This window comes from Neolamprologus multifasciatus, chromosome 3 (genome assembly GCF_963576455.1).
Source record: "Neolamprologus multifasciatus chromosome 3, fNeoMul1.2, whole genome shotgun sequence".
NCBI lineage: Eukaryota > Metazoa > Chordata > Actinopteri > Cichliformes > Cichlidae > Neolamprologus > Neolamprologus multifasciatus.
Window position 1 is genome coordinate 14,661,060 of NC_140441.1, and position 18,337 is coordinate 14,679,396.

Consider the following 18,337-nt stretch of genomic DNA (forward strand, 5'->3'; position numbering starts at 1 on the left):
ATGAAACAGTGCAATAGTCTAGGATCAAACTGCCAGAACAGCTCACATCATTCTTGAGGTCACAACCGAGGTACTGTGAAAGGCTCTCATATGTCTGCAACCATGAATCCATCTGCACTGGCACTAGAGAAAAAGACTGAGCAGCATACAAGTGCCAGAGGGCCCCCACCTCCCACCCCCCGTGTACTGCACTGTAAACATTGAGGTCAATGTCTCTTTGAGGAGTTCATTTCACGATCTCTGGAGCAACCACTTCTCTTTGCCTGCCCAGAATATTTTGGTCAGACAAACCTCAGGAGCAATTGACTTGTTAAGAGGTGTTTGGGGCTTGAGCTTCATACGGGACATAGGCAGCATGTGTATGTGTTGATGTACATTCCCCGCCTCCTCTAAGTCCAGGCAGGTTTGTTTACCAACTCTGGCAGTTGCCATAATATATAGAGCTCTTGAGCAAATGGTAGGAGGCTTCGTTCCACCTTGTCCCACCTCACCCTGCTCTTGCGTGGGAATAAGGGAGTCGTAGCCTGGCCTCGGGTAGCAGATCAAACGACATCATTAAAAAGCATAGCACAAGGCCCCTTGTGTATGTGTATGTGTGTGTGTGTGTGTGTGACTCTTTGGAAAAGGGAGCTGGAAATAGGCCTGCAACACCCTCCAAACCAATACCATTCCAACTCTCTGACTTTTTAATGCACACACGCACATACAGGGCACTTATTGCTACTGCAAAACACACCAGAGTTAGTTAACCTCTCAAAAGGGCACGTGCAGAAGTACAGACTATCCGCAGATTGCCTGGCCTTCATTACTTCTATCCACACAAGTTACTGCGCTTGATCGCCGGCTTCTTCATTAACAGCAGCATAGCTGGTTGGATCCAAGTGTGAACATATGGATTAGGTGTCATGGCAAGAAAAAGTGCTGCTCCAATATTTATGAAGCACTAGGCAGGAAAATATTAATCTATATATGTTATTAAAAAGAAAAAAAGAAAGATCCAACCTCAACTTTGTTTAGAAGAGATTCACAAAGAATTTGACTGTGTCGTTTGTCACCATGACACCAATGGGAAGTAAATATCAACAACTGTAGGCAGGAGATGTTTCCTGTAGCAATGCGGTCACATATGTACTGAAATTATACAGTGGGTGACATTGAGTGACATTAGGCTGTGAAGGCATGCCGCAACTTTTTAAAGGCGAAAGTGAAATTTCTCCAGGGCAATGAAATGTTAAATTAAGGTTGGCCTAGCAACCAAGATTATGTCTCTTTTACAGCCTTGGGAACCGCTCTGTGTGGTCCATGCTGTGTCATTAACACCTCCATCCTTTTTAGTAATATTCCTAACAGTAGTAGACCTACAGCTCTGCCCTACAAATGACTAAAAAGACAAAAGATATCATGATTAATTTCACTGACAACTGCAATATTTTTACCTAATCTCACGATACTCTGTTATGCTCTTTGTTCCATCTTTTTCAGCTTCACATTATCCTCCTGAGATAAACTGTAAACTCTTAGCTTTCCTAAACTGATCAATAGCAGAGCTCATAACTTGAGCATATTTTAGGCGTTAGCAAATCAGCTACATTTTTGTGTGCCCACATGCCTCAAGTGTATCAATATTGTGGCGTGGGTTTTGGAGCCCTGCGTGCAATTACTTTCAATCTTGCGGGAAGAGTTGATGACATATATATGGACATTATGGGCCAGATGAATTTTACTGCGTATCCAATACTAGCCCAATGTTTTTATGGTTACAATAGATTTCTCTTTTTTCTGTTTAATGCTATAGATGGTACTTTTAGTCTTTGTTGAGTCTCGTGCAGTTAATGAGCTAATGAGCGCACTCTCTGTAGTTGTCTTTTTGTGTTTGGGGTCACAGTTTGTGAGTTATGTTTTATGTGATCCAAGACTTCTGATATTTCAACCGAGTTATTTTTCCCTAACCTATGATGACGCCATGATGAATCCCATGTCCTGGCCCTACGTCTGCTTAGCCTCCACTTTAGAGCTTCTAAAATCAAAAGGAAATGAAAAGGGAAATTCATTTTATTCCCTTTGCCTCTTTACGTCTCGTTTGTATTTTGCTTGTCCCAGTGTGAGTTTCCACGCTGATCCAGATCTTAGCTACCTGTCTCTCAACTCTTGGTCTTTGAAAGTCTCTTGTTAGGGGTTCAGGCCCCATGGCCTACTGTTTGATTTGGCAGAGGGAACCGTCTGGATTCGTCACAGGTTCTAATGTTCTTGCCATGCCACATGGTCCACATCCACTCCCTCCATTCTCTGGAATAACATTGTAAAAAACCTTAAGCCTTCGTTCATTGCTGAGTCCAAAGTCAGTGACGTCTCCAATCATGATTCCAGATTAGCTAAGGGCCAGTGACACTGGAATTCCTCTTAACTTCCCAAAAGAATACCATGTGATTAGTTTCCACTGGGGTCTTTGATAATTGCCCTATCATAGTCACCATCAATGGTTTATCATCACTCTGCATCAAAGCATAAAGAAATCCTCATTTTCAATAAGTGGTTAGCTCGATAATTTGGGCAGAGACAAAGCAGACTGTCATGCAGGGAGTCGTGATCCAAACTGCTCCAATCTGTTCAGCAGACGCAGGCTGAAGGGCTTTACTCTGTCTGCTTTACTACTGCGTGCAGTTTTGCATTTTTTCAGACACACAGAGAAAATGGGACTCCTATTTTTAAATGTTGTGAAACTCGTGTTAAAGCTTTAGAGTTTTGAGATTTTCTTTTACAAGTAATAAGCTTGAAGTCAAATTGTCTATAAAGATTATTCATATCACAGAGAATGGAGGAACATATGTCGAGTGTGGAAACTGAACTAGAGCCTGACTGCAGGGGAAATAATAGCTATTTGCTGTTATATCTATATCGGCATATATAGTAGCCAATAAATGAAAATGCAAAAGGTAAAGAAATAACACAGTTTTATGCGTTTTGCAGAATTTGTCCATCACAGTGCACTCTAATGCAGCAAGTGCTTGAAACGCCACAAACAACAACCAGCTGGGCAGGTTGTAAGTGCAGTTAGCTGCACAGAAAGTTAAATTATTCATCAAATAATTGTATTAAAGTTCTTCAAAAGGCACCAATGCCACAAACAGTGGTCCAGTTCACTAACAGATTGCTAGTGACTACTTGGCCACTGTGCTGCTGTTCTTGCCTTTCAGTCGAAGCAGCCGTGCTCAGAACTTTGATAACTTTAAGTCTTAATGATAACAATTTTAAACAATGTAGCCCTGTACAATTGTTTATGAAGGTGAATATTAGCTATAGATGTCATTTAAAGCAGGCTGTTAATATGTTTATTTCTTCTGTGGCGTTGGGCTTTATTTCACAGTCTTTTAAATGCTTTGTGAGAGACCCTCAAGTGGTCATTTCAGGAACTGCAGTTTTTATCAGCTTCATTTCTCATCTTCAGCGTGCCACTGGATAATTATGCACAGTTACTTTGTGTGAAATACGCTGTGAAAGCTTTGCAAACGCACCACAGACTTATGTTCGCCACATCAGCGCTATAATTTTCAATATGAATAATGAGGGAAGAGTCACTGGATATAACACCAGCTCCTTCAGATGATGATGACTGGTTCATGTTATGGTTTGTTTTATCATTCTCTCCCACGGCCTATTTACCCATGGTTTCATTTTTTTCCTTCTGTAGGACCTGCGAAGGACAGAATATCAAATATCGCACATGCAGCAATGTGGTAAGTTGAACCCACTTATCTTTGTGTCGTGGATGTCAACACAGCTATTGAAGAAGTAAAACCAATATGGCAAATTGTGTCTAAAAGATTTATGGGTACGGGGTGTAATTCAGTGATTTGGGATCTTGCTGTTTGAGAGAAAGCAAGAAGTTGCATCAAACTTCTTCTGTTTCCATTTATTCTGCTAATTTCATGCAGCAGTCTTCTTCCCACATACACATTTAGAGATGGAAGACTTCATTTGCCCTGCCTTTTTCAAGAATGTAAAATATTTTAAAATATGTTTTAATGTCCCTCAGGATTGCCCTTCAGATGCCGGTGATTTCCGTGCCCAGCAGTGTTCAGCTCACGCAGATGAGCAATACCAGGACCAGTACCACGAGTGGCTGCCGGTATACAATGACCCAGACAACCCATGCGCTCTCAAATGTAAAGCCAAGGGCTCAGGCCTTGTGGTGGAGCTGGCGCCCAAGGTGCTGGATGGGACACGCTGTTACACAGAGTCTTTGGACATGTGCATCAGTGGTATCTGCCAGGTCAGTAGCCATGTCATGAACCTCAATTGCTTTGAAGTCATCAAGAATTTTGGTTTTGAAGCCAAGATGTACATCTTGTGGGACTTGCATATAAAAACTTATTTTTTTCAGTAAACTAAGCAAATTCTTATATTTAATATCAGCTCACCTTAAAAATAACCGAGAAGTTGATCTTCCAAAGTAAATATATCCCAGTGTGTTGTAAAAAGTTTCAATTAAGCTACTAAGGCAAGTGAAGTCAGTGTGATGCTCTGTGCAGCTCTTTGATTGGCAACCTTGGGTCCTGGTATTCATGTGGCATTACTTTGACATGTACAATCTGCTAAAACATTTTCACAGACCGCTACACCCCTGCAACAATACTCTCAAATATGTTTAGGATCAAGGTGTGAACTTCCCCAGATCTTAATTCGAGTGAGCATTTGTGGGATGTCCTGGAAAAACAAGTCCGCCAAGGCCACCGCAGTAGCCTCAGAGACCTTGTAAAGCTGACACCTTGATGGGCCAAAGCTGTTTGTGGAATAAGGGGAGCCTACACAGTATTAGACCAGTGGTTCTAATGTTGGTGCAGTACAGTACTCCTGTCAACACTGGTACGCAATTTTTTTCAATATTCAAATTTCAATATCGTGCATTTGGGAGCAAAAGCTAAGATGTAAATCTCAAGAGGACCACAGTGGACTACCTTACAGCACTAGCATCACGCCATCTGGTTTACAAATGAATATCCAATGAGTATTCCTTTAGATTTAGCGTTTGACTGACAGCCCAGGAAATATTTTGCAATGCATTTTTTGGGGTTGAATGGAATTATGTCCCAGGGCATCGTGTCTGCAGAGACTCAGAAGTGTCTCCCTTACAATGCTTAGAATGATATTGCGGTTTTTGGTTTTGTCTTGCTGACAGAAACTGCAAAACGAAATATCCACCATTCAACTATGGATGGCGTCTTAGTAATTCAATGAATGAATATTGAGGAGACGAGAGGGTTGTTTGAATCGGTTCATGGTAACACTTAAATGGTACTGAAGCTCCAACAGAACCAGCTCGAGTGCTTCATGATATCATATCCTTTCTCTTTACTTTTGTGTTGTTGCAGAAAATCTTCCCTGCTATCTTGTCCTCAAAACTAAAAAGGTAGAAGGTCTTTCAGGCTCTAAAAGTGAGGTGACTGTGCGTGTCATTTGTGATGTTTTTCGTGCTTCCTGTGTTTTCCAGATTGTAGGCTGTGATCATGAGCTTGGAAGCACTGCGACCGAGGACAACTGTGGAGTCTGCAATGGAGATGGCTCGTCCTGCAGGCTTGTGCGGGGACACTACAAATCCCAGCATTCTTCAGGAAAAAGTAAAGAATTGTTACTCTTTTTTACAATTTTTATTCAATAAAGAAGTAATTGCTGAGCTAAAGAGGTCCTCAAGCAGATTTACTTGTTCACCACACAGACTATAAACAAGAGTTATAACTAAGCCCAATCAGTAGGGCAGTGTTCCTTTGTCAAATATTTGCATTATTTACAATGGCTTTGAGACGTCAAACGACTACAAATAGAAGAATGCTGCAAAAGCACACAGCTTGGGATGCCTGCCTCCATGCCTTTTAAATAGCTGCTTTGAAGATGGGAACCATGTCTGTGACCACTTGCAGTCAGACGCCGTCTTCAGAGTAACTTCTGTGGGGGATTTGTTGCAGACCAGCCTAGATTGATTGCAGTATCTTGACAATCTGTCTACGTATATAAACTAGACAGCAGATATTTTCTAAACTTTCTGTCTGAGAGTGACTGCAATCAATTCCAGTCAGACTGCAACTGTTTGGAGACAAGTTGCATCTCACCATGGGACCTCCTCAATCACCTCGAGGCTGAAAGTGTTGCACGTCTGAGCGACTAGCTAGTTGCTGCAACTAATTGCACTATTTTGAAATGAATTGCAACCACCAACTTTTTCTAGTCACGAGAAGGTTGCCATCCTGTTTCTACTCTAGTGTGTCTGAGTCATAATTTGCTCGTTTTTAGCATTTGTGTCATATATTGATGTAGTGATTGGTACTGTTTCTTTGTTTTTGTTCAAGCTGAGGACACAGTGGTCATCATCCCTTACAAGAGTCGTCACGTGCGTCTGATCCTGAAAGGCCCGGATCACTTGTGTAAGTCCTGGTAGGTCCAGGGTGCCCTTCCATCCAAAACAGCTGAGCATGATCTCTGTGTTTGGCAGTGCTCTTTCATTTGTCAAATACTACACACTGAACACGAGTTCACCGCATCGCTCTCACTTTTCTGCACAGCGTGTTATGTTTTCAGCATCCTCCGATGCAAAAACAGTGAAACAGACACGGTGGTGACATTTTCATAACAGAAAACAGAAGATCGTACTTGGCAGGCCTTGAAATGAATGTTTCACACTAATAGCAATCTATGATCGATCTTTTACTCTGATTTCCAAAAGATATTACATTTTGGCCTCTTTAATAAAGACTCGTTTTAAAAGTAGCCCAGAGCAGACTAACCAGAAGGGATACGTGTTTCTTCCCTTTGCTCTGGCTCTGACAAGACATAAGGCTTCCAGGGAAATTCACTGATGTCAAAGTCCTGGCATCAAATCTTCACCGGATCAAATGGATAACAAATGTTTCACCTCTGTGCCTGTCCTTTGCTCAGTGGCTAGTTTCCAGATCATCTTCTGAATGGACTTTTTCATTAGATATTTCCACCCCCCCTATCCATTTTGCCCTCCGGCACCTTGATTGTAACCATGTGTTGCCTGGTGGTCACCACTTGCTCCCATGTATCTCTGTATTTTTTATTTTCTTTAAGCATCAACACTGAAGTTACACAAGATCCTGTATAGACAGGGATAAAGTGAGGTGAGTGAGGGGAAAGCATGCTGGCTACGTTAGCCTCATCACAGTGACAGAGTGACCACAGCACCCAGTCTGAGCTCTTTGTGTGTCGCTGGGTCTGACTGAAGGGTCTGTGATCAACATTTTAATCACAGCTCCATTTATTTTCCTTTTCATTCGTTTTAAAGAACTTTACTCATAAAATATAAAAAATTTTAAAAAATTAAAAGAACGATTTTGTGGCAGGCAGTGGCCACACCTGTTTGTCTTCTCTTTGCACATATTGAGACTTTAATTGTTGTTTTTTTACCTTCAGACATGGAGAGTAAGACTCTACAGGGGGTAAGAGATGAACTGGTCTTGGATAGACCCGGGCAGTACTACATAGAGAACACCACCGTGGACTACCAGAAACTTTCAGATAAAGAAGTCCTGAGAATCACTGGCCCACTCGGAGCTGACTTCACAGTCAAAGTAAGCGCTGACATTAATGCACATCTCTTTTTCTTTCAGGCTACAGCAGCCAGTATTTGTCATCATCTTGTTAAAAGTTTGAGAAATTTCCAAATTGTCCGTCTGTTCTACTTCAGGCTTGACGGGTGTCTTGCCGGAGACCTGATGAAGGACAGATCTCATATTTTCTCTAAATATTGTTTTGTATTACCAAGGTGAAAGAGGGTGTGACATATTTGGCTGTCTTTTTGAGAACATTCATTGACATCAATGCATTCCTTACTGTTAAGTTTAACCAGCATATTTATACAAGCCCCAGCCTAAACTTTAGCTTCAAAACCCAAGTTTTGACCCTCAAACAGGTCTTTGAATCTGCATGAAAAAACGAGGACCCGACACAAATTACTACTAATACAAAATGTCATCACCCTCCCAGCCACACGCTTGCTTTAGTTGATTTATATTTGAAGAAGTCGTCAGAAGAAAGCTGCAAACCACAATTGCTCTGTTCTGCAATCAGTAAATCCATCCTTGTAGATGTCCTCTTTGAAAACTTGCCATGATTTTCTGCAGATATGTTTTCTAGAACAGGCTCTGCATTGGTTTCTTTAATGCAAAATTGTTCCAGTCAGCTCACTGCACTACTTGTTAAATGTTAATGTTAATTTTCTCAAGTGGACAAAAGCACCACTGAAATCTTGTGTTCACAGCAAAAAGAAAAGAAATTCTTGCAGGTTAAAAATAATTTTAGAAATTCTGGGGAGACAAACGGGTCACCTTTCTTCACAGGAAGTTAAAACCAGCAGCGCCTCAGCAGACCTGCGTGCTTGCAAATCAATCACCCTCATTCCCTTTTTGGTGTCTTTGGTGCAGTTTGAGTCAAAACTGTTGTTTTTGTCATGCAATCTCCTGAAAGTGGTGCGGCCTGTTTTTATTTTTTTCGCATGAACTCCTGGTGAACGTCTCACAGCAGCAAAGTTTAAAGCAGCTTTGATTTCATGTGTTTTAAAGATATTTGAGTGTGACTCTTTTAAATGTGAAATTCAAACAATTCTTTTTGTGCGATTGTTCACTTTGAGTTTGTGTTTGAGCAGTGTGCCATGCACAGTGTTGGGGAGTAACGGAATACATGTACCGCCGTTACGTATTTAAAATACAAAATATGAGTAACTGTATTCCGCTACAGTTACCGTTTAAAAAGGTGGTATTTAGAATACAGTTACTTTGTTGAAATAAACGGATTACACGGCGGTACTTTCCTGTTTCATATTGTGGCGGGTCAGGACTGTTTGGGTTTTGTTTGACAGCTACGTTCTGTTGTACCAGGTGGCAGCGTTACGGTTGCCATGGTTACAGGGTGACGCTCTCTCTCTGCGTGTTTCCTGGGTGAGAGAGGCCTTTTTGTTGTTGTTGTGCTAAGCTAATAGGCAGAATGCTACAGGTATAGCTCTAAAGAATGTAGCATCATAGGCAGTGTAGTCCGTGCTGCAGGGAGAATGGACTGCCATACACGTTATGTGTCTGTGAGCGAGGGAGGGAGAAAAAGGAAAAGTACGAGCTGTCATCAAAAACGGGAGCTGGAAGCATGTAAATATAATAATAACCACTGCAGCCAAAAAGAGTGCCTGACGGGCCCAGTTGTAAGTAAGCTATTAAGACTCGACTGTACACCGTGTTCGTGTTTTCCTCCAAAAACAATAAGTTCCGTTGGAGCAGCCTTTCAACGCCTCTCTCTGTCTCTCGCTAGCAAAGTTGACCCAGACAACAAAGTAAAGCAATTTTTCGGCTACGAGCCTGACACAGAACCCACCTATTAGCCAGAGGTCCCTTTACTACGGTTCGGAGCCGCGGACCTTCAGTAACAGTAATAAATCACAGTAATAGTACATTCACGTAGTTGTAAACAGCATGATAATATATTAAGTAATCCAAAGTATTCAGAATACATTACTCTCATTGAGTAACGTAATGGAATAGGTTACAGAATACATTTTGGGGCATGTATTCTGTATTCTGTAATGGAATACATTTTAAAAGTAACCTTCCCAACACTGGCCATGCATTCACACGGTAGCACAAACATTCAGAGCCTCTGAGCTCCTCACCGCTCCTCTGCGGTGTAAGTGCCGCTTACTGAAACTTGTACTTGATTCACGGTAAAGTCTCAAACTTTGAATAACTCCAAAAAATCCGATTAGAAATGTGTTATTACATAACAGCACATAAGCCTAGTTAATACAACGAGCAGTGCCGTGCCACAGTGGCTGTGACGTGTTTTTCTGCTTCAGACACACACATGTGAGCACAAATTCCCAGACTAGGGCAAGTGAGTGGGCGTTAAAGGTTATACAGCCACGAGCCTGCGAAAACTTCCTCCCTCATAAACACAAGTCGGGATGGGACAATAACAAGGAACTGTCGAGAACGAAATCTGAGAAGCTTTAAATGCATAATTTTCAAATCTGTCACGAGGCGGACAGCCAGCTCATATCACTCTGCTGGAAAAAGGTTTGGACAAATGGAAAATCACATTAAAAAGTTGCCAGACAGTCTTTCCACAGTAAACACATGAGTGGTCGTCAAGTCTGATTTATACGTGCTGCTGCTAAAATGTGTCTTTGGGCTTTTTTTTTTCAAAGCAAATGAAATAAAAGGCTAAGAAAACACGGACAGACGTGGACGTACTTATTCTATTATTGTGTTCTATTACTCTATTAAAATAAGGACTGTTCTAATTCTTATTCTATTAAAACAGCCTTTATTCTTTATTTTATTAAAGCAGAGCTCTAAGAAAATGTTTCCTCTGATTGAGCAGTTTATGAATTATTTTGTCTCTTAAGAGGATTTCATTACAATATTTTAGCTAGTAGCTGTGCAGATATGTACACTTTAGGTTTCCAAAGGCCAAATTCTTTGAGCATGTTATGTTTATAGAGCCTTCTCCACATGGAGCCTTGTGTCTTGCAGATAAACATGGGCAATGTCACTTACAACATGATTATAAACCGAAACGTAGGTCAAGTTTCTAAATTATCTTGAGAATAATTCAAGAAAAAAGTCACTTAGGATGTTCATACATGCTAAGAGCCTGAGGGGGGTGAGACACTGGTTAGTCCCATATTTTCTTTTTTTAGTGCTTCCCTTGTTTGGTAATTCCAACGCAGTACATAAAGCAAAATTTCTACAGAACGACATCAGTTTCGATGAGAAACGGCAGTTTGTTGTTTCAATAATTAAAGTGAATTAAAGTGAAGTATTGCAGGGTGAATATTTTTATTCACCCTGCAATTTTATTGAGACCAAATAAAATTGCAGGGTGTTTTATTGAGACCAAAGCTTCCAAAGGGAAGCTGTAAACATCTCTGTTTCTCTTTTAAAGTTTTACTTTTCACCATACAGAGGGCCATCTGTGTAATTTAGCTCACTACTGGAACCAGCCTCAGCCAGTGATTACAGGAACTGCAGTTTGTTTGGCTCTTCCACATTCATTTTTAATCATTAAGGTCTTTTTTTAAATCAGGAAAGTTTTAAGAAAGAAAACTGGTTTGGTTCCAGTTTATGAATCACTAAAAACTAAGGCTAAATAAATAAATCAATTAATTAAAATTCTGTGGACGCAAAGTCAGTTTTAACAAATTGCTTGAATTTTTATAGATTAGCAGCCCTATTAGGTTGTCATGGCTACAACAAAGTTCATTTAACACCCCAAGAAGCCCAGGACGAGTCTCTCTTTGCCTTTAAAAAAAATCTGTTTTTTAATCTGTCTAACGAGATGGAAAGTGTGAGCCGTGCAGTGTAAATGCTGCAGTCACCCGCTACACTGATAGTGATGACAAGAAATGCTGATTATATCTGAACAATGTTTCTGTAGGTGCAGTTTACCGGTGGTACAGACAGCGTGGTCCAGTACATCTACTACCAGCCCATCATCCACCGCTGGAGAGAGACCGACTTTTTCCCGTGCTCCGTCACATGCGGTGGAGGTAAGCAGCATTTTTAAAATCGCAATAGCAGCCTGCAGCATTTTCGCTCGACTGATAGCAGGTTTGGTTTAAAAACAGGATCCGTTTAATTCACAGATATTTATTAAAAGCCTAATATTGAATCGTTGCCCTACTAGAGCTCTCTTGATGGTCTCTAATATTTGCTGGCCGGCAGGTTACCAGCTAACCTCAGCAGAGTGCTATGATCTACGGAGCGGACGGGTGGTTGTAGACCAGTATTGCCATTACTACCCGGAGAATGTCAAACCCAAACCCAAACTGCAGGAGTGCAACATGGAGCTGTGCCTGGACAGGTTGGAAAGCAGAACTTAAAGAGGATTAAACTGGACTTTTTGTGAAAGCAAATCCTAATTTACTGTTTCTGACTTTTTAGTGACGGCTACAAGGAAATTATGCCATATGACCAATACCACCCCCTGCCTCGGTACATGCCCGACTACCTAGTAACACACAGAGGCACACAATACAAATCCTGACATCTGCTAATAACCGTCAGTCACTTTATGATGTCACCTTTCATGATGTCAGATGGGAGAGCAGCCCCTGGACGGCCTGTTCCACCTCTTGCGGCGGGGGCATCCAGAGTCGCTTGGTGTCGTGTGTGGAGGAGGACATGCAGGGGACCATCACTCCCACAGAGGAGTGGAAGTGTCTTTACTCTCCCAAAACAGCTATCCTGCAGCCCTGCAACACATTTGACTGTCCCACCTGGCTGGCACAGGAGTGGTCACCAGTATGTGAACATTTCTACTTTTGAAATTCTTCTGTCATGTAACTTCCTGTATGTGGTGTCTTTATGAGGCTTGTAAACATATGATGTGTTCCCAATGGGCAACATACAAAAACCCAGTGATACTGCAGCCAGTGTGATCCCTCTGAATAAATTTCCTTTCTGAACCATTACACATTGAAATGATCAAAGCACTGCATCTGGATCAACCTAACCCTCCTGGTCAGCTTAGTTATTTTTGCTTTAATTCTTAGAGCTGCTGTTACATTAACCAATCCTACCATAAATGTTCTATATATCTTCCTCCTGGGAAATTTTCTACCTCACCAGTTGAATGGGCTCATATAGAAATGTAGCGAGCCAGATTTGTGGCCTCCTAAAAACCTGGGATGTTGTTTATCTAGCACATTCTCCCTCTGCCTTTAAAATGCTTGTTTTGGCAGAGGATAGACAAAGTTCGCTCCCGAGCAGAGAGCTGCTGGGATTTTGGAAGGACTCTTTCTGTACCTCCCTTGAGTCAAAGACTTTCTATCAAATATGAGAAAAGCCTATTACTAGGAATTAACACATGGAAAAATAGGCTGATAGGCTTGCTATCTGTGACTGCATGTCCTGTCATCCCCAGTGCACAGTGACTTGTGGTCAGGGACTGCGCTACAGGGTGGTGTTATGCATCGATCACCGTGGCCTGCACGCCGGAGGCTGCAACCCTACCACCAAACCGCACATCAAAGAGGAGTGCCTGGTGACTGTGCCCTGCTACAAGTCCAAAGGTGGGTGATTTTGCATGTTTTGTCATGTTTTAAATATAGAGTGGCGCTTATGTTCAGCCTCATTTTTGCATCATTTCCTGTAGATACACTACCAGTTGAGGCAAAACCTGTGTGGCATAAGCAGGCCATAGAGCTTGAGGAGGAAGTCACAGCCAGTGAGGAACCAACGTGAGTACCAGCACTCAACAACAAAAAGCTAAACTGTCTTTCTGACTCTTAAAGCATTTGAGACCTTCGTCACTAAGCCTCTTTGGACCAGTCAAAGGTGCAAGTCCTGTTAAAACCATTGCAGGTGTTTGGGTCTTGCTGCCCTTTACTATTCTGGAAAGATGCAACTGCTAAAGCTATACAAGGTAAAGCTTATCACCCGGAAAAGAAGGGGAAAATCTACAGCATTAAATTACTCTTGGTCCTCAAGGTTAAAAAAGCAAAAAGTCAGATCCCAGTTACACAGTTTCAACAACGAGCAGCTTAGGACTAACCTGGAGGTGAAATTGAAGTAGACAGAGCACGGCATTGGCACGTAAAGGCTACAGTATCAAGGTTGTGTTCATGTCAGCAGCAATTTCCGTCAACATGGAGTCCAACAGGAGCGTTTACTACAAATCCAATTTGAAAAAAGTAGAGACTCTGCGTAAAATGTAAATAAAAACAGAATGCTTTGATTTGCAAATCTCATAAACTGTATTTTATTCACAGTAGAAAATGCATTAAATATTTAAATGGAGAAAACCTACCATGTTATGCAAAAGATTTCCTCATTTTGAATTTGATGACAGCAATGCATCTGAAAAAAATATTCCCATGTAGCAGACGGGTCTGCCCCGGATCTGGTGTCAAGCTGGCACTGCTGGCTGACTTCTGGCATGGTAAGTGGTATGTCCTCCAGATATGGGCCAGGTCTGGTGTAGATGGCACTGTTTAAGTGATGGCATGCCACATCTGGCCCGATTATGGTTTGGTTTATGTGGCCCAGGCCCATAGAAAACAGGTTTTCCCCAGATCCGGCATCAAGCTGGCACCTCTGACTGACTGGTGTCATGGCAGGGTGTATGTCAACCAGATGTGGGCCAGGTCTGGCAATGATGGCACTATTTATGTTCCTATTCTCCTATTTTAGTTAGAAGACCCAAATGCCATGTTGCAATACTATACTGCTATGGTAGCCAACGTTTCAAATGCAGGTTTGACAGGTTTGTGAGTGTACACTTTATCCAAAACCTGGTGAGGGTTTGCTCATATTTACCACTGGGTGGCTGTAGCTCAGGAGGTAGAACAGGTCACCTACTGATGGGAAGGTTAGTGGTTCGATCCCTGGCTCCTCCAATCTGCATGTCAAGAGTGTGAATTTGGATGCATTCAGTTTAGAGTAGAAAAGCGTTATATAAGAATCAGTCCATTCACTGTTTCGTCATGTTACTTTCGCACTATTGTATATTACATAGGTTTACCAGAGGTAATCCACACATGGGCCAGCACATGACCACCAGTGTGTCTGCAACTGGCCTTGTGCTGGCCCATGTGTGGGCCACCTCTGGCAAACCAGATCTGGGCCACCAAAGGGCCGTCATTCTTTGCGGTATGTGGGCCATGTGTAAGCATATTGTGTGGGCCAGATCTGGGCTACACCAATTTTGCTGTGTGGGTTGGGACAGCTTTTGGAAATGAGCGCTGATAACAAGCCAGATGGTCCTGCTCCTCTTTAGTCTGGTAGAAATGGTGTCCATGTTTTCCAAGGAGAATTTCACATCCAGAGAAGATGTTGGCGCCTGTACATCATGTTCATATATGGTTTCTTCCTTGCATGATGCAGCGCGTTAACCTGCAGGTGTAGATGGCACAGTGAACTGTGTTCACACGCAGTGATCTTTGGAAGTGTTCCTGAGTCCATGCAGTAAAATCTGTGACAGACTCAGGCCTTCTTTTAATGCTGTGCACACTGAGAGATAATCATTTTTTGGACTTGTCTGATGCGCACAGAGATTTCTCCAAATTCCCTGAATCTTTTGATGACATTATGCACTATAGATGATGAGCTATTCAAAGTCTTCACAATTTTGCAGAAATGGTCTTAAATAAACACTATTTGTTCCTTGCTTTGAGCCAACTCCACTCTGATTGGTTTTCCAGTTTAAACAGAAAGTTTGAACAGGAGGCTTCTCTTATGTATTCCTAAATTAGGGACATCCTCTGTCTTGAGCAGTGTCATGGGGATTATTTGCACACACGCTGACTGACGTCTTTATTTTGAACTTTATTTTGTTTAATATGATCACCCAAGGAAAAGCACAATAGGTCCACTTAAAGGTACATTTGAGGGTGGTTGATAGTGTTTCTTGTCACCTGCATGGAACTAATAAAACGTTGTATGGGGCTATTGAAGGGAAGAAGGGAAACTAAAAGTGAAGAGTCAAAACATCTTTCGGAAAGCCTTAAGAATGTACAGTCGCTGGCTACCAGCATTACCTCAGCAAGCTCTCACACGTTCCAGATGTTCTTGTCCCACACATCAGTTAGCTAATAATGGCCGCCTTCTGAAAATGCACAATATTTGGACTCTGCCCAGTGTCTTGCATGACTTGTATTAGCAACCATGTTAGCCAGTTTGAAACATCTGTAACTCTGACTTATCTGTGGAGTGAGAGAAGTGCCAAAACATATGATTTTGCTCAGCTGCAAAAAATTTAAAAAAAAGCATGTCTGTCCTCAAAAAGCACATAAATATCTGTGTATAATATGCCGTCATTCACAAGCCAACAACAATATCTGCCCACCATATGGGGCCAGGTTACAGATCTGAGAGGAAAGAGAATGAAATTCCTGTGCTAGACTTATTGCACCTCCGTTGCCTGCGCCGAAACCCACCGCTGCGCGACTGCTTGAAAAATTAAACCCATATACGTTCCCCAATCAAGCCAAAACATTTTTTCACCGTGAGTAAATAAAATATTTCCACTGATGGATATTTAATTGATACGATTAACATGGGGCTTTGGCGGATGTGACAAAAATGTGTTGTTTCCCTCCATGAATGAAATCGGGATCGTTTTTGAACTGACAGATGTACTTTAACGGCGCATGAAGATAAACATTTCTGTGGGTTCGCTCGTTGACTTTGTCGTTCCTGTTCCAAAGTCTAACTGCCGGTGATTCATTTGTTTGCCCGTAACACAATGAGTCCTTCAGCTCTTGTTCAGAGCCAGCTTTGCCTTAATCATGAGCTCTTTATTGAGGCGTCTTATAAAACAGCAGGGTCCTCTTGTGTTGCGGTCAGACTGTTAAACCAAGGAAGAATGCGGCACAGTGGTGAAGGCTGCCATGCAAAATATGCTTTGCTACCATTATGAGCTTATTAAGGAAAGATAAAGATAGTTTTTCAGGTTCACAAACGCTGTTAGGAAGCAGTGCTTATACTTGCACATTATGTACTTTACCGATTTAAACCGTTTTGTTTTCACCTCAAAAGATTTGTAGTGCTCACTTAGGTAGTTCACTCGTTTCTTTTCATTGCTAAGTGATTGCAGAGGAATTTGACTGCATGTTCTTCCTTCTGATTGGCTACCTGCCATAAGCAGAAGGTTTTAACAGCAGGTGGGCGTGGCTTCTGTTCTCCCACACAGATCCTATTGAAGAGATCCCTTCTCTCTGACATTGTAAATGGTACATCATTCCTATCTAGCTTTCCTATTCCACTGAATGCATCTGAGAGCCTGGGATTCGGGATCTTGCCCAAGGCTACTTAGGCATACAGACTGGATATTGGAGCAGCCAGGGATCGAACCACCAAGAATAAAAGCGACTTAAGAGCAGTCATCACTGTGATTCTACTGTAGAAACTTCAGCACGTAGCAATGGAGGCTCCAATGCTTCAAGCCTGACTTCTAATCAACGCCATTATCACCTGCTGAAGCTCAGGCTCTGGCTGCCGTGCTGGGGTCAGCATACACCCACTCTATGTTGTTCTGCAGCTTTGTGTTAGCATGCTGTCTGCGCAGATGTCTGCAAAGACCCGATGTTTTGTTAGCAGTATGATGCGGTTGTTTCTATACTGGACGCAGTTGACACTTCAGCACTGCAAACATGTCCTTTTGTGCAATAAAAATAAACGTCCTTAAAAATTGTAGGCCAGTCCACCATTTTCCACATAAACTGAAATCAGCTGATCGGCATGTTTAATGTGTTTTTCTTTCTGTCTGTCTGCCCGTCGTGCAGATAATTGAAGTAACAGTAACCTGATTACTGAAGTAATTACAGTGGCGTGGTTAGGGATGGGTACCGGTGTCCGGTGCCATGATGGCACCGGTTCTGACATAAACGGTAGTAACCAGACCGAAAAGCAGCGCACATTTCGGTGCTTTATTTCGTGCTTTTTTTTCCTGAGATGTGATACACTTCGAATTGTAGCCAATCATTTTACGTTTCCGAGGATAGTAGGCGGGTCCAGGTACGTACGTTCTTTTAGAGCAGAGCTACAGATTAAAAATGTCCAAGACGAAGCGGTCAAAAGTCTGGCTGTACTTCACAGCAAAATATGCAAACTCAGCAGCCTGCAACAAGTGCTTTAAGCTGATACTGTGGAAAGGAGGTAACACCTGAAATCCGATGAAACACCTGGCGACGCATAGCGTCTTTTTTTAAAAGCCGAGAAATGCGCCGTATTTGATAGCTTGCTGCGAGACCTCACACCGAGCGCATCTACTGCAGGTGTGGTGCCTGTTATCGGACGCTTTTTGTTATCCCCCAAAAAGCTGAAGAGTAGAGTCCTGGCCCCTAGCCCTGCCAGTGTAGCAGAAATGATGAGGATGATGATGGCAGCAGCAGCCGTTCTTCTCTGCGTGAGTAGCTTAATGTTGTTCGTGTTTCATTTACGTTGAGTAGGCTAACCACGTTATTAAATTAATGCATGTAAGGTGAACTAGCAAACATCATCATAGCTACATGCGGCTGCCTTCTTGTTTGATGGCAGATACTCCCTTCACCCTGGCCAAAAAGGCTAAAATGACCAAAGAAAAAGTGGGAAACAGTTAAACATGAGGTTTTTGGACAAAGTTTGTGTTTTTTCCATTAAGCACTGCTTCCAGCCAAGAGTGATACCATATATGCCCTATAGCTGCAGAAAAGGCTAACATTGTTATCTTTTTACAAAAAAACAGCTGAACATGAGAGGTTTTTGGACAAAGCTTGTGTTCTCCATTCTTTAAGCACCGGTTCGAGCACCGTTTAAGCACCGGCACCGTTTCAAAAGTACCGGTTTGGCACCGGTATCGG

The 18,337-nt window shown here is 42.1% G+C and overlaps 1 protein-coding gene across 3 annotated transcripts in view; it reads left to right on the plus strand.

Annotated features, from left to right (window-relative positions):
- LOC146521751 (ADAMTS-like protein 1) overlaps positions 1–18,337 on the plus strand; it is a 108,260-nt gene that overhangs the window by 76,775 nt on the left and 13,148 nt on the right. For 2 of the 3 annotated variants that reach the window (XM_085144422.1, XM_085144431.1), the window contains 11 exons: positions 3,689–3,734; positions 4,034–4,270; positions 5,489–5,615; positions 6,342–6,416; positions 7,426–7,583; positions 11,434–11,545; positions 11,721–11,859; positions 11,940–11,990; positions 12,095–12,299; positions 12,922–13,069; positions 13,153–13,237. In XM_085144422.1, the coding sequence (XP_085000548.1) occupies positions 3,689–3,734; positions 4,034–4,270; positions 5,489–5,615; positions 6,342–6,416; positions 7,426–7,583; positions 11,434–11,545; positions 11,721–11,859; positions 11,940–11,990; positions 12,095–12,299; positions 12,922–13,069; positions 13,153–13,237 (1,383 nt within the window). Of the gene's footprint in view, positions 1–3,688; positions 3,735–4,033; positions 4,271–5,488; positions 5,616–6,341; positions 6,427–7,425; positions 7,584–11,433; positions 11,546–11,720; positions 11,860–11,939; positions 11,991–12,094; positions 12,300–12,921; positions 13,070–13,152; positions 13,238–18,337 lie in introns of those variants that run through there. The other variant, XM_085144434.1, reaches the window with a different exon arrangement.